This window comes from Neoarius graeffei, chromosome 26 (genome assembly GCF_027579695.1).
Source record: "Neoarius graeffei isolate fNeoGra1 chromosome 26, fNeoGra1.pri, whole genome shotgun sequence".
In the NCBI taxonomy this organism is placed as follows: domain Eukaryota; kingdom Metazoa; phylum Chordata; class Actinopteri; order Siluriformes; family Ariidae; genus Neoarius; species Neoarius graeffei.
Genome location: NC_083594.1, coordinates 7998571 through 8020774, shown reverse-complemented (window position 1 = coordinate 8020774; position 22204 = coordinate 7998571). Strand labels below are relative to the sequence as shown.

General features: G+C 42.8%; 1 protein-coding gene across 1 annotated transcript in view; it reads right to left on the bottom strand.

Moving 5' to 3' along the window:
• Positions 1–22204, bottom strand: part of LOC132874563 (potassium voltage-gated channel subfamily D member 3-like) — a 218930-nt gene that overhangs the window by 34422 nt on the left and 162304 nt on the right. Inside the window, exon 2 of the mRNA XM_060910854.1 lies at positions 9786–9954. Coding sequence (XP_060766837.1) covers positions 9786–9954 — 169 coding nt within the window. The remainder of the gene's footprint in view (positions 1–9785; positions 9955–22204) is intronic.

Sequence of the window (22204 nt, the reverse complement as noted above, 5' to 3'; positions counted from 1 at the left end):
GGTCCTCAGAAATCTCCTTTGTTCGTGGCATGATACACTTGCACAAACATGTGTTGTGAAGATCAGATGTTGATAGATCCCTGTTCTTTAAATAAAACAGGGTGCCCACTCACACCTGATTGTCATCCCATTGATTGAAAACACCTGACTCTAATTTCACCTTCAAATTAACTGCTAATCCTAGGGGTTCACATACTTTTGCCACTCACAGATATGTAATATTGGATCATTTTCCTCAATAAGTAAATGACCAAGTATAATATTTTTGTCTCATTTGTTTAACTGGGTTCTCTTTATCTACTTTTAGGACTTGTGTGGAAATCTGATGATGTTTTCGGTCATATTTATGCAGAAATATAGAAAATTCTAAAGGGTTCACAAACTTTCAAGCACCACTGTATTTGTGAAAGTTTGGTGTTGTTAAACAGTTCCATCCCTGCTGCTTTTTATCAGACTTGTGCACCGGCATATCTGTCCTTTACCTGACAGGTGTGAAGGGTACACTAACTGACTCCGCTCTCCAAATTGGCAATGAGGACTTGTCGACTGGAGCTATTTGTGGCAAAAGAGCACTATTAAGGGCAAACGTCTCCCAAAACAAACTCTCTGACCCTCTTGTTCTCTTTTTCATTCCTTTCTTCAAATCTCTCTCTCTCTCTCTCTCTCTCTCTCTCTCTCTCAGCTTGCACGCTTGCTTTTATGTGCCAGCTCTGAAAGGTCAGCTGCGCTGTCTCTGGGCTTGAGAGCATTTGCTGTTATTTAAGCATAAGGAGAGCAGGTTGAGCATCCACTGGGGGCTGCGTTGAGGTCTGCTGGGACAACTGAGCCGTATCACGCTTATAAATAAATGGAAACCTAAGTAAGCACATTTACAAGCAATCACATACTATTTCAGTACTACTCACTCTCCTGGGATTTCAGGTTTTATTTGACTGAGTTTTCTCATTGAAATAATTGGATTCTGTTGGAGGTGTAACAAAATGTTCAATAAAGCAAACAATCCAACCTCAAGCTAATGCAAATTGCTGCATTATATCGTTTTTTTTTCTTTGCGGCTTTAGGAAATATGGCATACAGAGCATGTTAAATTTAAAGAGTGAAACAATTTTGACTGAATTAGCTTTAAAAAATAATAAATACAACTTAAAAAAAACCCCTGCATAATACAACCCGGTCTATTTTAACCATACACTATCAGAAGTAGGAGTCCATTTCTGTCCCCCAAGGTACAATCTACACTAATGTACCCCCTAGGGCTCATTATTGGACCTCAAGGTGACCATGTGTTCCTTTTTTATGACCAAAAATGTACATATAGGTTCCCAAGCAGTATATAAAAGGGACAACTAAGTATGTTAGAGGGTACTGCCTGAATGAAAAGCTATTGTACTCATAAAGGTACAACAATATACTTTATTTTCTGAGAGTGTCGACGTTTTTGATTATTATGGTAAAGGGTATTAGGATTAAATCATGTCTTCTATGAGTATGAGAAGATCATAAGTTTGAATACATTCTGCGCTCATATACAGATGCGTAACAAATTAAAGGAAAACCCAACATAAAGCATGAAAGGTTTTAGGCCACCACGAGTCTAAACCAGGAACTGCACATTTCCATAGAATCTACACAGCTCGGGAAATGTACTGAAGTGACACACACACTTCTGAATGATTTTTCCTCAATTGGTGTTTTGATAACGGTGGTGGAAAGGGCTATCTAAGGCTACGTTTACATTAGACCGTATCTGTCTCGTTTTCTTCGCGGATGCACTGTCCGTTTACATTAAACCACCTGGAAAAGCCGGGAAATGGGAATCCGCCAGCGTCCACGTATTCAATCTAGATCGTATCTGGTCCGGTGCTGTGTAAACATTGAGATACGCGGATATGCTGTGCTGAGCTCTAGCTGGCGTCCTCATTGGACAACGTCACTGTGACATCCACCTTCCTGATTCGCTGGCGTTGGTCATGTGACGCGACTGCTGAAAAACGGCGCGGACTTCCGCCTTGTATCACCTTTCATTAAAGAGTATAAAAGTATGAAAATACTGCAAATACTGATGCAAATACTGCCCATTGTGTAGTTATGATTGTCTTTAGGCTTGCCATCCTTCCACTTGCAAGTGGTAAGTGATATGCGCTGGGATCACACACACAGCGGCTCAGTCCCGAATCGTGGCTTGTGCACTTCACTCGCGCGCTCTGTGAGCTGCGCAGGGCCGGAGTGCGCACCCTCCAGAGGGCACTCGCTGTTCAGGGCGGAGTGATTTGGAGCACAGGATGCCTGCGGAGCCGAGCGTATCCGTGTATTGGTGTTGCTGTGTGCACGGCTAACGGTTTTAGTGTAAACGCGAATCGTTTTAAGAACGTTAATCTGATGATCCGCTGATTCGACGTAATGTAAACGTAGCCTAAAACGTTACTCCAAAATCTGTTCAGTTGGCTTCAGATTTGGAGAGTGTAGCAGCCATAGTTTATGATTGACAACTTTTTTTAACACCAAACCATTTAGTGAGCCATCATTGTCTGTGGATGGGGGAGGGGGAGGGGGAGGGGACCATGCCCATCAGGATAGAAAAAATATGATTATGTTTGTGTAATTTCCTTTAATTTGTTAACCATCTGAATCTGTGGCTGGGCAGAAGGCTGGTGTTACTCTATCCACTGTCAAATTAAAGCAACGCTAAACAATCATGAGTATCTGTTAGTTTCTCAAGCTAGACTTCCAGCTTTCGCTAGAGATTGTGGTACAGTTAATTACTACATTTATCCATTTATCCAAGAACCAACTGTTTTCAGCACAATGAGCCATTTTGACTGGCACTGCAAACAAAACGTGTAGGAAGAAGAAGAGGAGACTGTTACCACAATGCTCCAACAAAAACAGATCCACATGCAACAACTTGGAAACACTGTGTGTTACTATTGCTCAGGAGAGACCAGGAAATTTTAGAGGAAATATTTTTACAGATAATAATTGTAGGCTTTATAGTTAGATATTTATAGGAAATATATGAAAACACAACATATGACTATGTAGGTTCTGTCTTCTTGCCACTCTTCACTTGCCTCACAGCAGGAAGGTTCTGGGTTCGAGCCCAGTAGCCGACGGGGGCCTTTCTATGTGGAGTTTGCATGTTCTCCCCATGTCTGTGTGGGTTTCCTCCACAGTCCAAAGACATGCAGGTTAGGTTAATTGTTGGCTCTAAATTGACCGTAGGTGTGAATGTGAGCGTGAATGGTTGTTTGTCTCTATGTGTCAGCCCTGTGATGATCTGGTGACTTGTCCAGGGTGTGCCCCACCTCTTGCCCATAGTCAGCTAGGATAGGCTCCAGCTTGTCCGTGACCCTGCACAGGATAAGCAGTTATGGATAATGGATGGATGGACAACATACAACTATGTAGGTTCTGTCTTCTTGCCATTCTTGAAATCTTATGACCCCCTTGTGAGGTCTTTGATTCATTACATTACATTAATGGGTGGCACAGTGGTGTAATGGTTAGCACTGTCACCTCACAGCAAGAAGGTTCTGGGTTCGAGCCCAGTGGCCGATGGGGGCCTTTCTGTGTGGAGTTTGTATGTTCTCCCCGTGTCTGTGTGGGTTTCATCCGGGTGCTCCGGTTTCTCCTACAGTTCAAAGACGTGATTAGGTTAACATGGGACGGGATGGCCTTGGGTTGAAGTGTCCTTGAGCAAGGCACCTGACCCCTAAACTGTTCCCTGGGCGCCGTAGCATGTGTGTGTTCATTCCTGAACGTGTGTTCACTGCTTCAGATGGGTTAAATACAGAAGTGTACATGTGATAAATAAAGTTATTTTTCTACAACATACCCAGAGCAGCCTGGGAAGCAGTTGGGGCTTAGGTGCCTTGCTCAAGGGCATTTCAGACATTCCTGCTGGTTCAGGGAATTGAACCAGCAACCAAAGCTGCTTCTCTAACAATTAGGTCATGGCTTCCTCATTGATTAAAGGCAAAACAATGGCATCAATGCATAAAGTTAAAAATCACTAAACTATGCACTTGCATAGTTGCAATTCTGCCCTCCTAACTGGTAGCTGTTGTTTGAAAAGGAGAACTACAGTATATGGCCTAAAGTAAAGTGACTGAGAGTGTCAACGATCCATGTGACCTCAACAACATTCCTTAGGTTTGCTTTTGGTCCACGAGAGGATAAATACCTGAAACTCCCCACTAGTCAGAAAGAACTGAAGAAGCCTTTGGGATGAGAGGTGAAATGTCTTCAAGAATTTCAAGTGAGTCCATTTGCTTTCTTTAGCACCTATGGTTTATGATGCCATGGATGACTGAGAACCTTTACAGACATGGCAGCCGTCTCACACACACTCTGGGCGCTGTGTGAGACGGCTGCCTCTCCAGTAGCTCTGTAGTTTTTAGCTCTTTAAACCTCTTTTTTCCACCTTTTTTTTACTTTTTTGCTCTTCTTACGAAGACATAGTGTGTTTAACTATATAACATGCATATATTTAACTTTAACATGCAACCAAGAGCCAGTTTTCTCACTTATTCGAGAGAGGAGCTGCTGGCCCTGAAAACAATGGGATGAGCCGGGATACGACACCTCATCCCGGCCGAGCTGAGGAGGAAACCCAGAGGCTGTAAAGCTGGAGCTAAGCTACAGGCTAGGCTAGCGGACAACCGGCGGTGCTACAAACCATCCATTCCCTCCATTATCATGGGGAATGTGAACTCGCTGCCGAATAAAGTTGACGAGCTATCCTCACTGAACAACCAGCAGATTTACCAGGAGAGCAGCTTATTTATTTTTACAGAGACATGGCTAACACACCTTGTACCGGATGCTAACGTGGACCTGTGGGGATTCACTGCTGTGAGGGCTGACAGAGACACTAACACATGCGGGAAAAGCAAAGGTTGGGGACTCATCATTTATGTTAACAACCGCTGGTGTAACCCGGGACATATCTCCGTAAAGACAGTTTTATGTTGCCCGGACTTGGAGCTGCTAGCCGTTAGCCTGCGGCCATATTATCTGCCGAGGGAGTTCAGTCATATGATCACCATCTATGTTTACATCCCTCCGAAGGCAGATGCAGCCGCTGCATGTGAGAGGATTCACTCTGTCACAGCAAGGCTGCAGACACAGCACCCTGAGGCATTTATCATCATTTCTGGGGACTTTAATCACACTACTTTGGACTCTACTTTGGCTGCTTTTTACCAGACTGTGGATTGTCCAACAAGGAACAACAGGACAATTGACTTGCTGTATGCTAATGTGAGGGATGCATACAGTGTCACACCTCTCCCCCCACTAGGGAAGTCTGACCACAACCTGCTTCTTCTACAGCCAAAGTACACCCCCCTGGTTCAAAGGCAGCCTGCAACAACTAGCTCCATCAGGAGGTGGTCCCCTGAAATGGAAGGTGCCCTCAGAGACTGCTATGACATCACGGACTGGGATGTGCTGCTTAGCCCACACTGTGAGGACATAGAGGGGCTGACACACTGTCTGACAGATTACCTGAACTTCTGTGCAGACGTGGTCTCCCCTGCTAAGACTGTACGGTGTTACCCTAATAATAAGCCATGGGTAACACAGGAAGTCAAAGCTGTCCTCAACAGGAAGAAGGCCGCTTTCAGGAACAGGGATAGGGAGGCAATGAAAGCAGCACAGCAGGAGGTGAAACGCTGCATGAGGGAAGCTAAGGACAGTTACAGGAGAAAGGTGGAGCAGAAGCTGAAGGAGAACAGCATGAGGGAGGTCTGGGAAGGTGTGAAAACCATCACAGGCCACAATACAAAGACCAGAGTCGTTGAGGGGACAGTGGAGAGGGCGAACGAGTTGAATGACTTCTTTAATCGGTTCAGCCAGCCCACGTCCCTCCCACCCTCTCCCTCACTGCAGCCATCTCTCCTTCTTCCCGCAACACACCTCCCCCCCAGTCATCACAGCAGCCCCCTCCTCCCCTCCTCTCCCACCTCAACACAGACTCCTCTATGCATTACTGCAGACCAGGTCAGAGGTCAACTGAGGAAGCTTCACCCCAGGAAAGCAGCAGGCCCGGACAAGGTGAGTCCACAACTACTGAAGACCTGTGCTGCTGAACTGGGTGAACCACTCCAACGCATCTTCAACCTCAGCCTGCAGCTGGAGAGTGCCAACCCTCTGGAAGACATCATGTATCGTTCCAGTTCCTAAAAAGAATCGGCCCAGCGAGCTGAATGACTTCCGACCGGTGTCCCTCACTTCACATCTGATGATGATGTTGGAGCAGCTCTTCCTCAGCCTCCTCAGACCCCAGGTACAACATGCCCAGGACTGTCTGCAGTTTCCGTACCAGGCAGGTGTTGGTGTGGAAGACGCCATTCTCTACCTGCTACACTGAGCCCACTCGCATCTGGATAAGGGAAATGGCACAGTGAGGATCCTCTTCTTGGACTTCTTGAGTGCCTTCAACACCATCCAGCCCCTACTGCTTCAGGACAAACTGAAAAGGATGCAAGTGGACCCCTGCCTGGTCACCTGGATCTCCAGCTACCTCACTGACAGGCCACAGTACATCAGGCTGAAGGACATCACATCTGACACTGTAATTAGCAGCACTGGAGCACCCCAGGGCACGGTGCTGGCCCCTCTTCTCTTCACCCTGTACACCGCAGACTTCTGCTACAACTCGGAGCTGTGTCACATTCAGAAGTTTGCCGATGACACCACCATCGTTGGGTGTATCAGTGATGACAGAGTGGAGGAGTATAGGAGCCTGGTGAGGGACTTTGCTGTGTGGTGCAACAGGAACCATCTGCAGCTCAACACCTCGAAGACCAAGGAGCTGGTCATTGACTTTGGGAGGTCCAGACTAGGGATGTTAACCGATGACCGTTTGACCGATGGTTGACCGAATCAACGTCAACCGGTTAATTTTTTTTTGGTTGTCGGTTAAAAAAAAATCAATCATTTTGAAGCTGCCGATTTTGGAGCGGAGAACCTGGAATTCTGTGTTGTAAACGCTTGGGGCATGCCATGTGGTGTAAGGACAACAGCTGACAAATCAGAAACACCCATTCAGTCATGTCCCGCCCTCCCGCCCCAGTTGAAGACAGCTGCCACTCGGCGAAAGAAAAGTGTAAACACAGGCTTTTTAGCTTGCAAATTACTATCAGAGATGCAAACGACGTGCCTTTTGGCGGATGCTGCCTTTTTCACGGCTGAATCGTGCAGATCCGATTTTTTTTTTTTTGGGGGGGGGGGCGTTGGAGTGTCTGAATAATTTCATCAGAGTAAATTCTGTATTAAAATTACTAAATAAGCAAATGCTGTTACAGTCCATGAAACATAGGAAGTATGAGAAGAAAACAGTAAATCAGAAAGCTGTGCACATTTGCGCGGAAGCTGCGCAATCAGTAAATCAGAAAGCTGCGCGCATTTGCGCAGCTTCCGCTCAAACGTGCACAGCTTTCTGATTTACTGTTTTCTTCTCATACTTCCTATGTTTCATGGACTGTAATGGCATTTGCTTATTTAGTAATTTTAATACAGAATTTACTCTGATGAAATTATTCAGACACTCCAACGCCCCCCCCCCCCCCCCCAAAAAAAAAAAAAAAAATCGGATCTGCACGATTCAGCCGTGAAAAAGGCAGCATCCGCCAAAAGGCGCGCCGTTTGCATCCCTGTTTAAACTCATAGGTTAACCGACTTTAACCGGCTAATGAGGCTCGGTGGTCGGTCAAGATTTTTTTTAGTTTTCGCCATCCCTAGTCCAGACCAAGGTCATGACCAGTTCTGATCGAGGGAGTCGAGGTGGAGGCTGTGGATTCCTACAAGTACCTCGGGCTGTGGCTGGACAGCAAGCTGGACTGGACTTGCAACACCAATCATTTATACAGGAAGGGACAGAGCAGGCTATACTTCCTTAGGAGGCTGCGGTCCTTTAACATCTGCAAGAAACTCCTGTGGATGTTCTATCAGTCTGTGGTCGCCAGTGTCCTGTTTTACACCGTGGTGTGCTGGGGGCGCAGCACATCCAAGAAGGACACATCCAGGCTGGACAAACTGATCAGGCAGGCCGGCTCTGTGGTCGGCATGAAGCTGGACTCTCTGGTGACGGTGGCAGAGAAGAGGTCTATGGACAAACTATTGAACATCATATATGATGCCAGTCACCCTCTGCACACCGTCATCAGCAACCAGAGGAGCCTGTTCAGTGACAGAATACTCCTTCCCAAGTGCAGGACGAACAGACTCAAAAACTCCTTTGTCCCTCACGCCATCAGACTGTACAACTCCTCTCTGGGGGGGAGGAGGGGTAACAGGAGGACAGAGGACGGGAAGGAGCAGTAGCCTAGCCTAACAATAAGCAATACCGGACAATGTGCAATATAATGTGCAATATAAAGTGCAATATCTTTCCTGCTCCCCCCCCCACACACACACTTACCCTAACCCCACTTCTCACCCCCTTTTCCCCTCCCCCTTCCTCTCTTCCCCATATCTTATTCTTTTATATTTGTATATGTAAATACTTAATTTATTTTAATTTATCTAGAAGTTTTCTCTATTTCTTTTCTCTGTTTATCTGTAATGATGCTGCTGGAATCTTAATTTCCCTGAGGGAACACTACCAAAGGGATCAATAAAGTTTAATCAAATCTAATCTAATCTAATCTAATCTAATCTAATCTAATCTAATCTAATCTAATCTAATCTAATCTAATCTAATCTAATCTAATCTAATCTAATCTAATCTAATCTAATCTAAAGTATGTCTGTAGAAACCTGACCACACCAGTATGTGGTTCTTCTGCAAATTTTGAAAGTGCACAATTGTCTAGAATGTCTTTATATGCTAGAGCATTACAGTTCCCCTTCACTATAACTAAGAGGCCCAAATAGAACTGTTCCAGCATAATAAAGTGAGCTCCATGAAGACATGGTTTGCCAAGGTTGGAGTGGAAGAACTCCCATGACCTGTTCAGAACTGTGACCTCAACTCCACTGAATAACCTTTGTGATGAATTGGAATGCTGGCTGTACCCCAGGCCTCCTCACCTGACATCAGTGCCTGAGAATTCACTAATGCTCCTGCAACTGAATGATCACAAATTCCCACAGCCATGCTCCAAAATCTAGTGGAAAGCCTTCCCAGAAGAATGGAGTGTATTGTAATGGCAAAGATGGGACTAAACCTGGAACAAGATGTTCAACAAGGACATATGGATGTGATGGTCAGGTGTCCACAAACCTTGGGCATATAGTGGAGCTACTAACTCAGTAGGAACTGGAATCATGATACATTATTGGGTGTTGGGGGTGGGTTCTGATACCTACAGGCACTTATCATATTACAGAGGATTAGAACAATTGCACAATTCTGAACGTCATGCAATGTTTTTAAAAGCTCTAGATTAGTGAGTAAGCACACATCTGTCAGCTCTTAATGAATGAGGGCCTCATTTGTCTCACCTGCAGAAAGCCTGATCAGTCCAAATGCCATTCATCAAATGAGGCCATCACTCATCAAATCTCTGCATCACCATTAAGCTAATGAGCCTTTGAATAAATGTCCATTTGGTAGTGTGTGTGTGTGTGTGTGGCTGGTCGAGTCAAGGGCATGCCATGTTCCATTGTGTCAGCCAGCTGTGCAGTGCATCCCAGGTGTTAGTCACTCATTTGGAGCCAGTGTAGGGGCAGATAATGGCGCACCATTCTCTCTCTTACACACACATAGACACACACCGGTCCGCCTCTGTCCCCCCGGTTAGTGTGGCAAAGCTCAGCGACTAGCTAAAGGTGTTCACCTGTACCTTCTGAGCACGCCGCTTGTCTGCTCTCTGGTTCTGGTGATAGATTCGGCTAAAGTTGGATACGATGACAGGCACAGGCAAGGCTATTACCAGAACCCCGCTCAGGGAGCAGATGGAGCCGAAAATCTTCCCGGCGATCGTCTTAGGCACCATGTCTCCATAGCTGGTGGGAAGAAAAGAGAATTGGCAATCAGAAAAGATAGATACATGGCAGGAAAACATGGACGGAGACAAATATGAAGGACAGATTACATGTCGTCAAGGCAGAACAAACAAGCCTCTTGAGGTTTGAGAGTTTGGGGATGAGTCTGATAGAATGCTGTTTGGCTTTGATAAGGATTCAGTGCCTGCAGCTTAGGACACGGTTCATTTTGTTTTCATCCTACCATGCAATAAGGTAATCCTGCACACTTTTATTGTAATTCAATTACACACACAAGGAACTTTAATTATTAATCTCTATTTATTTATTTATTTATTTATTTATACAATTGATTGCAAGGCTAGTCTCTGACTGGAAAAATCCGTGCAGGAGCATGAACTCCACATACCAGCGGCTTCATCATATATATCAGGTACAAGCGAGCATGAGACCGTGAGTTGGCCTAGTGGTTAGCATGTCCACCTCTCAACTGGGAGATTGTGAGTTCTACTCACGGTTGGGTCATGCTAAATACCATCATAAAAATGGTACCTACTACCATCTGGCAAGGCATGCTGCAATACAGATATGAGCAGGGAAGTCAAATTCTCGCAGTTACCAGAATACTAGTCCCCCACTGTAACCCTAACTGTGTAGGCGAGAGGCCGAGGACTATCGAAATGGAGATCGGTGCCACACCCATATGCCTAAAAGAGTTGGTTAGTACTGGGACAGGAGACTGCCTGGGAAGACCAGATTCTGGTGTGAGAAGGACTTTGACTTGAATTGACAAGTGAGCATGGCATGGTACCAGAACACAAATGCTGGTAAGATAAACTCAGGAAGGGAAAAAAACCCTGAATCAAGCTGTATGGTGCATTAAGTAAGGAATAAAATTGCTGGTTGTGATGGGACATCAGATAACAGCACATCCTGGTTTATTCTTCTTGTACTACAGCAATTCTACAACAATTACAAACATTTACTCATTAAAAAAGCCAAGAAGCCTTTATTTGTCACACATACACTCAAGCACACAGTGAAATTTAACCTCTGCATTTAACACATCTGAAGCTGTGAACACACACATGCACTCACAAGTGAAGAATGAGCACACAAACATACCCAAAGCAGCAGGCAGCGATGCTACAGCACCCGGGGAGCAGTTGGGGGTTAGGTGCCTGCTCAAGGGCACTTTAGCCCAACCTTCAGACTGCCCCATGTTAACCTACCCGCATGTCTTTAGACTGTGGGGGAAACCGGAGCACCCAGAGGAAGCCCACACAGACACAAACAGAACATGCAAACTTCACACAGAAAGGCCCCACTGGGCTCGAACCCAGAACCTTCCTGCTGTGAAGCGATAGTGCTAACCACTACACCACCATGCCGCTCCACTTGTCTTATTGTACAAGTCTGTTGTTTCCTTGTTCTAGGTCTTGTTGCTTTTGATGCATACTCATGTACATCTTTCAGCTGGTCCCATTAGGGGTCGCCACAGCAGATCATCCTTTCTATATTTGATTTGGCAGAGGTTTTACACCGGATGCCCTTCCTGACACAACCCTCCCCAATCTATCCGGGCTTGGGACTGGCAGTAAGTAAGCACTGGTTTCTGCAATCCCCATCGGCTGGGTATTTTACCTAATCTGCACATCTTTGAACCATCAAAGGAACCCAGGGCACCCGGAGGAAACCCACACAGACACGGGGAGAACATGAGACTGTGAGATTTGAACCTTCTTGCTGTGAGGTGACAGTGCTACCCACTGCAACACCATGTGTACTCATGTATTTGATATATGTATTTCGATATTCCTATGATGACCTTGGCTGCATGTGGTTTGACAAACACTATCACTATGGGACTATGATTCATGGATTGCTCATAATTATTTACACCCTTGTTTACTGCTTTATTCACATTGCACTTTAACTTCTTTCATACCTTCTGGGTTGTAAATATTCATCTCATTTCTCCTGATATTTCTGTCACAACTCCTTCAGATGTCAAATGCTGATTTCTTTAAAGCCAGTTTTGGGGATCTTTCTTTCTTTCTTTCTTTCTTTCTTTCTTTCTTTCTTTCTTTCTTTCTTTCTTTCTTTCTTATCTTTCGAATCTTTGTATCCTTCTTTCGCATCTGTTTTTTGCATCTTTCTTTCTTTTGCATCTTTCGTATCTTTTTTGCATCTTTCTTTCTTTCTTTCTTTCTTTCTTTCTTTCTTTCTTTCTTTCTTTCTTTCTTTCTTTCTTTCTTATCTTTTGAATCTTTGTATCTTTCTTTCGCATCTGTTTTTTGCATCTTTCTTTCTTTTGCATCTTTCGTATCTTTTTTGCATCTTTCTTTCTTTCTTTCTTTCTTTCTTTCTTTCTTTCTTTCTTTCTTTCTTTCTTATCTTTTGAATCTTTGTATCTTTCTTTCGCATCTGTTTTTTGCATCTTTCTTTCTTTCTTTCTTTCTTTCTTTTGCATCTTTCGTATCTTTTTTGCATCTTTCTTTCTTTCTTTCTTTCTTTCTTTCTTTCTTTCTTTCTTTCTTTCTTATCTTTTGAATCTTTGTATCTTTCTTTCGCATCTGTTTTTTGCATCTTTCTTTCTTTTGCATCTTTCGTATCTTTTTTGCATCTTTCTTTCTTTCTTTCTTTCTTTCTTTCTTTCTTTCTTTCTTTCTTTCTTTCTTTCTTTCTTTCTATCTTTTGAATCTTTGTATCTTTCTTTCGCATCTGTTTTTTGCATCTTTCTTTCTTTTTCTTTTGCATCTTTCGTATCTTTTTTGCATCTTTCTTTCTTTCTTTCTTTCTTTCTTTCTTTCTTTCTTTCTTTCTTTCTTTCTTTCTTTCACAGCTTTCTTTCTGTCTTTCGCATCTTTTTCTTTTGCATCTTTTGCTTCTTTCTTTCTTTTGCTTCTTTCACAGCTTTCTTTCTTTTGCATCTTTCTTTCTTTTGCTTCTTTCTTTCACAGCTTTCTTTCTTTTGCATCTTTCTTTCACATCTTTCTCTCACATCTTTCTTTTGCATCTTTTGTTTCTTTTGCTTCTTTCTTTTTTCTTTCTTTCCATCTAACTTGTAAAATAAAGGTATACTTTCAACAATAAATAACCTTTAGCTGTGTAACTTCAGTTATATAAAACATATGAGTTTCTACAAGTACCTTTCATTTCAATGCCTTACCTTGTGCTCCTGCTGTTATAAAACATTACATAGTTAACATTTTGATGAAATGTTCTTGTACAGTTGGTAAAAAAAAACAACAGAAATGCATCTTTCTTTTCACATTTAAAATTCAAATTTTAGGAAGTTCATTAACACACGGGTGTGTCTTATGACGATAAATTGACAGGCTTTTTGAAAAATCCCTATTTAGTTTGATTCCAGTCGTCTTTCTTCACGCTCACTGCACTAAAGTAATGGTACCTCTGCGAAAAGTCGTCTGAAATGCCAAATGCTCCTGATTATTTGCAAGAGAGAACACACAGATGTGACATGATTAATTATGGATTTGCCTCAGCGGCTTCACAGTTTTGCAAATAAAAATTACAAACAGTTTCCATTCGAACCAAGCAATAAGTGCATCAGTAACCTCAGGGCGAAGTTAGCCGAGCAATGATAAGCTCAAGGAATCAATCAATTGCCGCTCAGCTCGTCTTGCATGCCTAAGTTCTTGTGAAAACAGAGATAAAAGTAATGCAAAGTGGAAAAGATGCCATGACTTAATGAGATCCCTTCTTTTTTCCCTTGTAATACTGCAGGATTTGAGTGTCACTTTTCTGTTTCAGTTAAACACTCCTGCATGGATGATTTGAGCGCAAAAGCTCCACGGTGGTGAACTCATATTCAGAAATGTCCTTACTGCTGGTGCCATTCTTTGCTTCTTTCTTCATTGATGTTAAGAAAGACCTGGTCAGGATGACACCATGAAAGGATGCGTGCTGCTGGTTGCAAGGGTTCGAGGAAGAACTCAGAGATATGTTTTCTCCAAATCTCCCATTCTGAACCACTGGCTGTCTGATTTGGATTGATTTGGATGTCCTTCAGTGCTGGGTACGAACTGTAGCTCCAGTTCCTGCTCATGTTCAATATCAAAAAATACTATTTTTCTTACTGAGTATGAGTACTTGTTGTTTTTTGGTACTCACTATTACTGATACTGATAAAGAAATGAGTAACATACTGAGTATGAATCAATGGAAAACGGCTGTCATGGAAAATGTTTTTTTTTCTGCTCTGTTTATGTTTCTCTGGTTTAAAATGTGCCTATGAAAAGTGCATGCAATATTGCTTCGTGCTGCTCCTCAACTTCTATCATCTGCCTGTAAGGATCCAACTCCCTCAGTCGTTGTGGTGATATGGCGACAACCATCTTCTTCCCTTCTACAATGCTACACGTTACATAATCGGTTCCTTGGTTCCTCCCCAATATATATACCCAGAGTCTTGCCCCTCGTGTCGCGTGCGGGTCGTGTGCGCTGCGTGCACGCCATACATGGGGTAGAAAGTGAGATGTACTTCTGTCTTGGGGGCCACACAAATAGCAAGTGTGGAGTACTTGTGTAGTACTTCTGAGGCACGTCACTCGTACAATGACCATGTGTCATTCGTGCGTCTTACTGTCATTGCAAAGCCCCTACTAGCTGTGCTGCTGACTTGGTTTAGGCGTACAAAAGGAGTACGGGTCCTGTACGTAGTGCATGCATTCTTGATTTTTCGCAAGACCCATAGAATTTGCATGTGCAGGACCAAAAGTCTCCACAGCCAGTCTGCGACCTTCTACGGCGCAGAACACACGCAAATGTCAAACAAGTCTCAAGCATGGTTTTGCCAAATTTTTTAACGGAAACCGCCCGTAGTAGCACGTACGGCGGGTTGTGAGTGAGCCTTAAGTTTGTGTCCCTCGCCATTAACGACAATGAGTTGGAGTCTTAAAAAAAAAATCACTGAGTCATGGACATTGACAATGAGACACTGGTAACCTACATCATTTCCATAACAGACGAAGAAATCATCGCCTTCATTCATGATCCTTTAACTCAGTCAGTGAACTGCGATAGTGACTCAGAAAGTGAAATTTGTGACAAGGAGAATGTGCCTGGGCGGCACGGTGGTGTAGTGGTTAGCGCTGTCGCCTCACAGCAAGAAGGTCCGGGTTCGAGCCCCGTGGCCGGCGAAGGCCTTTCTGTGCGGAGTTTGCATGTTCTCCCCGTGTCCGCGTGGGTTTCCTCCGGGTGCTCCGGTTTCCCCCACAGTCCAAAGACATGCAGGTTAGGTTAACTGGTGACTCTAAATTGACCGTAGGTGTGAATGTGAGTGTGAATGGTTGTCTGTGTCTATGTGTCAGCCCTGTGATGACCTGGCGACTTGTCCAGGGTGTACCTCGCCCGTAGTCAGCTGGGATAGGCTCCAGCTCGCCTGCGACCCTGTAGAACAGGATAAAGTGGCTAGAGATAATGAGATGAGATGAATGAGAATGTGCCTAAAATTTCACATATAACGTGAGTGTTTGGCGTGACAAGTGGGTCTGTTTCAGTATTACGCACTTTTCGGTATAATTAACTATTTGGAGTTCGTTATAGCAGGGTTGCAGCATATGTTTCACTGTCATGAAGAAAAACCAACTCGGTAAGAGCTTTATTCATGTAGCCAGCTTACCTGCTAGCAATGAACCTCTTTGTGCTGAGTTTTATACTTAAGATGTTTTATCAGGCTACTTATATTGTAGTATTGTAGTATGACTTTTTTTTTTTTTTAACCATGTTTGATTGCCATAACTGGGCGGCATGGTGGTGTAGTGGTTAGCACTGTTGCCTCACAGCAAGAAGGTCCTGGATTCCAAGATCATGTTCGCCTGATTACTAATTCAGTTTCTAATCACACAGCCCAGTTAAAAACCGAACACTTTCACACATTCAGTGCAAAGTCTCACGCCTAGCTTAACATTATTAGCAAGTGTAAGCCTTTGGTATCTGATGCTATTCTGTATTCATTTTTGGCCATTCCTCAGGCTACTTAGCATAGTAAAAAGTTTGAAATAAGGAAATTTACTTCTTCCTGAGCAGTGTTCATAGCTAACAGTAATAAGCTAGCATCTTAGCATTTATTAGCCTAACACTGCTTACTCTACATACTGGCTAGTAAGCTACGTATAGTTAGCCATTAACCTCATCCATTTTAATTATATCAAAAAGTAGATGCAAGAAAGCAGATACGTTCGTTAATGTTAATTCATTAGCCATGTTTTGTATCAGTTTTGTCTCTGCTGCTTTTTTCCTTTTGCATTTTTCCTCCCAAGATAGATATTCATATTGCCATGGAGTCATGTACACCCAATCACCCCCTAGACTCTGGACATTTTGTATGGATGTTTATACGTGCGTCACATCATAACACAACATTCACCGGCAACCTTATTAGGAACACCCATACACCTGCTGTTTGATGCAGTTCTCTGAATCAGCCGATCCCTTGACAGCAGCACAATGCATCAAATCATGCAGATACAAATCAAGAGCTTCAGTTCATGTTCACTTCACGTCACATCAGACTGGGAATAATTGTGATCTCAAAGTGTGACTTTTTCTTTCACTGTGGCATGGTTGTTGGTTTGAGCCAGATGGATTTGTTTGAGTATTTCAGAACCTGCTGATCTCCTGGGGTTTTCACACGCAAAAAACAGTCTCTAGAGTTCACACAAAATGGTGTGAACAACAAAAAACATTGAGTGAGTGAGCGACAGTTCTGTGAGTAGAAACAAATGCCTTGTTGATAAGAGAGGTAAAAGGAAAATGGACAGATTGGTTCGAGCTTTTGCGCCAGGACGGATGTAACAACTCATATAATCATTCTTTACAACCGTGGTGAGCAGAAAAGCATCTCAGCATGCAAACAGCAGAAGAGCACATTGGGTTCCACTTCTGCAGCCAAGAACAGAAATTTTAGAATCAAGAACAAGTTCCTATTAAAGTGGCTGGTGAGTGTATATCAACTAAGACTTGCCACTAACCACAAGCCAGACACCAACTGCAGAGTTTAATTTATTGATCACTTCGAGAAAAGACTAAAGCTGTTCCATGACTCAAAACACTTAATCTTAAAAAATAAAGTCATGCAAGCTAGAGCTGCCGCAAGCTGAAAAGCAACTTCTAAAGCAGCTTGCGTTTCCACTGGAGATTTATTTAAACAGGTGGCTCGTGAGACTTTATGAAACAGCCAAAGCAGTCCTTTATTTCCAATCTGAATAACAGCTCTTGGATTTGGCCATGGAATATACTGGATTACACAGTAGAGATATAAACAAGATAGTTGGCCAATTTTCACCAAGTACACTGACCTAGCATTTGGTGTATTTATTTCCCCCAAAAGTATGATAAAATAATATAAGTATTGCATCTAAACTCATACTTTCAGACAAGGACAAATGACATTGTCTGTCTTCGTAAAATAAAATGACACCATTCCAAAACAAATTTCTGTCTCTTCTAACATCGAGGCCTTCTGCTAGTTTTGGCATACTGGAAGTCCATGAGATTAGAATCGTTAGAAATCAAGGCTGCGCCATAATAACGGTGTAGCAGTCTGGCATCTGGTGAACAGACAGCATTCCTCAGTTACTCATGCCTGTCATGGCATTAATGATGTCATCCCTTTGGCTCCTGCATTTCTGGCATATGGGCGTTTGCCAAGGAGAGTTGGAGATGGGGAAAATTTCACACTGTGAATTGGGTTCTTCATTCTGCATGCAGTTTGTAATAGAAATAATGTCAACACTTACAATACTATTCCTATTGTACACCTCCGTTGTACAGCCTTGGTCAATTTTGACCTGGCCCAAGAATCTCCTCATAACAAGCGTCGATACCAAGGTTGGAACCATAGATCTATTTAGAATGGATAAATTGTCAAAGTTGACCCAGAACAAACTTGATGTACAAATGTATTTGTAGCACCTGTACAAAAGTACATTTTAAACTAGAAGAGCACTCGGTAGAGTGCATACCTCCGCCAAGCCACATATTAGAGTATCCACGTGTTTACTAATCTGAAAAAATGACTAGGATCCAAAATCTGGATCCACCTCAAAATCAAAGGACTTGAACCTAGGATAATACTAAAGCTGTACAGCAAATTTCAACAAAATCCGTTCACTACTTTTTGAGTTATGCTGGGAAAAGACAAACAAACAAACGGAGGCAAAAACAGAACCTCCTCCAGCACAGTTGGCAAAGGTAAACATTTTCATTTTTGTACATTCTGGGTCACTTTAAGAAAAGTTATCAAATTTTAGGCTTTAAAAAATGCTATTTGGGGTGTTTTCCTGCCGTCAAATGTCAAATTTGGCCTGAAAAGTATGTAATAGTTAAAAAAAAAAAGTTCTGGTCACAGTTCAAATTGGGCCACATCAAGAATCCAGCTTAGATTATCAATACAGAATGAGAAATTTTAAGAAAAACACTGTTTATTTATTTAATTATGATTTCTGTGAAAGCATTTTGAAAATATTTCAAATTATGGTCTAACAAAACTTTTCAGATTACTGTACTTCCTCCAGTATGGCTGGGCAATAGGCTATCGTTATATATGGTACACCAATCAGTCATAAAATTAAAAACAGTGACAGGTGAAGTGAATCACATTGATCATGTTGTAACAATGGCACCTCTCAAGTGGTGGGATATATTAGGCAGTTCTTGAAGTTGATGTGTTGGAAGCAGGAAAAATGGGCAAGTGTAAGGATCTGAGCGACTTTGACAAGGGCCAAATTGTGATGGCTAGATGACGGGGTCTGAACATTTCCAAAATGGCACATCTTGTGGGGTGTTCCCGGTATGCAGTGGTTAGTACCTACCAAAAGTGGTCCAAGGAAGGGCAATGGGTGAACTGGCGACAGGGTCATGGGCAGCCAAGGCTCATTCAGACACCCTTCTGCTTTAGCCAGCATTAACTTTTTCAGTAGTTTGTGCTACAGTAGCTCTTCTGTGGGATTGGACCATATGGGCTAGCCTTTGTGCCGCATGCAAATCAGTGAGCCTTTGACACCCATGACCCTGTTGCTGGTTCACCAGTTGTCCTTCCTTGGATCATTTTTGGTAGGTACTAACCACTGCATACTGGGAACACCCCACAAGATGTGCCATTTTGGAGATGCTCAGAGTTTTCTAGAATGTCTGTGTATGCTGTAGCTTTACAATTTCCCTTCATGAGAACTAAGAGGCCCAAACCTGTTCCAACATTACAATGACAGCATGAGCAAAAAGACAGCTCCATGAAGACATGGTTTGCCAAGGTTGGAGTGGACAAACTTGAGTGTCTTGTACAGAACCCTGATCTCAACCTCACTGACCACCTTTGGTATGAAGTGGAACACTGACTGCATCCCAGGCCTCCTCACCCACACTCCAAAATCTAGTGGAAAGCCTTCCCAGAGGATTGGAGGTTATTATATCTGCAAAACAGGAATGGGATGTAAACCAAGCAGAATAATGACCTCCACCAACTTTGTTGGAGGAGGTTATATTTTTGCTTCCGTTTGTTTGCCTGTTTCCAACGTAACTCAAAAAGTAGAGAATGGATTTTAATGCAATTTTGAGGAAAGGAAAGCCATGGGCCAAGGAACAATTGATTACATTTTGATGCAAATCCGGCTATGTATGTGGATTCAGGATCCAGATATGCATGCAGATGCAGCCTTTATTTATTTATTTTTTTGCTTTTTCCCAATGTAACTCAACAAGTAGTGAATGAATTCTGATGGATTTTGGAGGAAAGGTGAGCCATGGGCCAAGGATCAATTGATTCACTTTTGATGCAAATCCAAATATGTGGCTTGGTGGAGGTCTGCACTCTACTGAGTGCCCTTCTAGTTTCATATTGTAGTAAACCCAAAAGAAATACGAGATGCCAATTTGAAGTCCATTTTGAGAATGAAATGCTGTTGAATGGAAAAGAAGTGCAACTATGGTGTAGCATTGTGGTTACCAACTTACTGTTAAAAGCACTACAAATAAAGTTGAATTGAATTGAAAATACTGAAAGAAGACCAGAGATTTACTCTGCCATATTTTCCCCTCCTGGTTTTCACCATCCACAGCCCTGAACTTTGACTATCACCCTTCCTGCCCAGACATCTTTAAAAAAAAAGACAAAGCAAGAAAAACAAGAAATCAATTTTGAGCAAATGTCTTTGTTCTCTTTGATCATCTCAGCAGTCTGCTTGCTTTTGTCTTCATTAGAAATGCCTCTGCAATTACTTTTATAACAGGAGTGAAATCCTCTCCAGCAGTGTCTAGCGGATTGCTTATTGATGGACATCAAATGAAACAAACCAGATTGGGCACAATGATGTCCGGTCAATGAGGAAACAAAAACAAGCCATTTATCTGAAAGACTGAGAGGTGAGGACATTTATAATGACAAGTCGCAAGTTGCGAGGTGTGTGCTGGAGAAGCTGAGGAATATTTCAGATGCAATTTCTTCAGATAAGATCAGGTTATCTAATCATTTTATGATCGTGCCTCCAACTACGGCTTCCACATCAGTTGTAATGAGTCATGACTCATGTGACAGATTTGCGCTTACTCTCAGAGAGACATATCGACCGTCGTGAATTGCCGCAGAACTTTGGATGTGGTGCTGAAGTTAAAGAGTCTGTTTGAACTTGGAACGAGCTCCATGGGCTGGTGAGAGGGGAATCTAATGAGAGAGGTGAAATCAAAGTGGAGCTATTCGTGGTGAGATGGAGTCAAGGGAGCTGGCTAATTTCTGCCTAGACCCTCAGGGGGTGAAGTGGATCTCAACTTCCTAGGCAGGAAAAGTACAAGAGAGAGTAACTGATGGTCTGAGCAAGCCATTTAGAACAGAAGAGCCCACTTTGTAAAATCTCTTTAGTTTTTCATGCTAAGTTATAATGTTTTATTATTTATAGCACAAAAGTTGACTCATCTTATTAACTTTCACAATCACTGAACTTCCTGTGTACCCAAACATATATTACATCCACCTCAAAGACAAAGGTTTATTAACACGGAGGTCCTAAGAACACAATAATAGAGAAGAATGTCTAATGACTAAAATGAAAGGTGTGGTGGGAGCATTATGAGTTCCATCACCCACATGCATCTCTGTGTGTCTTTGAAAAATGAAGACCACAATTAAGTAAAATTCATTAAGTCACCTTCATTAACTATGCCAAACATCTTTAATGAGACCGTCAATGATGGTGTAGCTCACTCCGACCCCGTCTAGTCCAGAAGGAACGATCTAAAGTGGGCCACCTTGCGCAATAAATGTTGCAAGCTATATACACTATACCGGTATACAAGCTATATATAGAAGCTATATACACCCTAAGAATACCGACCTATTTGCCAGAAAGAATCCAAAACAGTGAGGAATTGACCAAGAAGAAATGATTTTTGTTGAACTGCTCATTCAGGCTTAATTAGTCCACAACTTCATTAATAATTGTAATTAATCAAATCTGGGTAGAAGTTATATGCACCCTAGGTACCCCTACCTTCATGCCAGAAAGAATCAAAATCAGTGCAGAATTGAGGGAGAAGAAGCAATTTTCGTGAAATGTGGACAATGCTGGAAGGGTGATGGATGGATGACGGACAACACGTGATGGCATAAGCTCATTGTCTGTTGACCAGATGAGCTAATAATCACTCTTTACACTGTGGTGAGCAGAAAAGCGTCACGCCAAGTCTTGAGATAAATGGGCTATAGAAGCAGAAGACCACCTGTCAGCCAAGAACAGGAATCCAAGTCTACAGCGGGCACAGACTCACAGAAAGTGGATGGATTTGGAAAGTTTTCCAATCTTCAACCATCCAGTTTGACCTACAGCACCTTCCAGAAGTTTTCACCCCCTTGAACTTTTCCAGATGCAAGGCACAAAGGTAGTCATCTTACCTCAGCAAGGTCTATCACAGGCAGAAATTTCAATTCAGACAGGTGTTTCCAGATGTTCATACCAAGTTGACATCTCTCCATACATGAAAGATGTCAAGCCATGCCATCAGATCAGTGCTGGCAGCAACCACAGGGACCCTGGTACACCTATCTACAGTCTGGTCAGAAGTAGTCTCAAGGGAAGACTTACAACCAAAAAGCCACCCCTCAGACATGGAAACAAAGTTAAGTGACTCATCTATGCATGAAAACACAAGATCTGGGATGTAGCACAATGGCAGTAGGTGCTCTGAATTCGTGAGTCCAAATTTGAAATATTTATACTCTCTAGAAGAAGGCAGTTTGTTCATCAAAGGGCTGGAG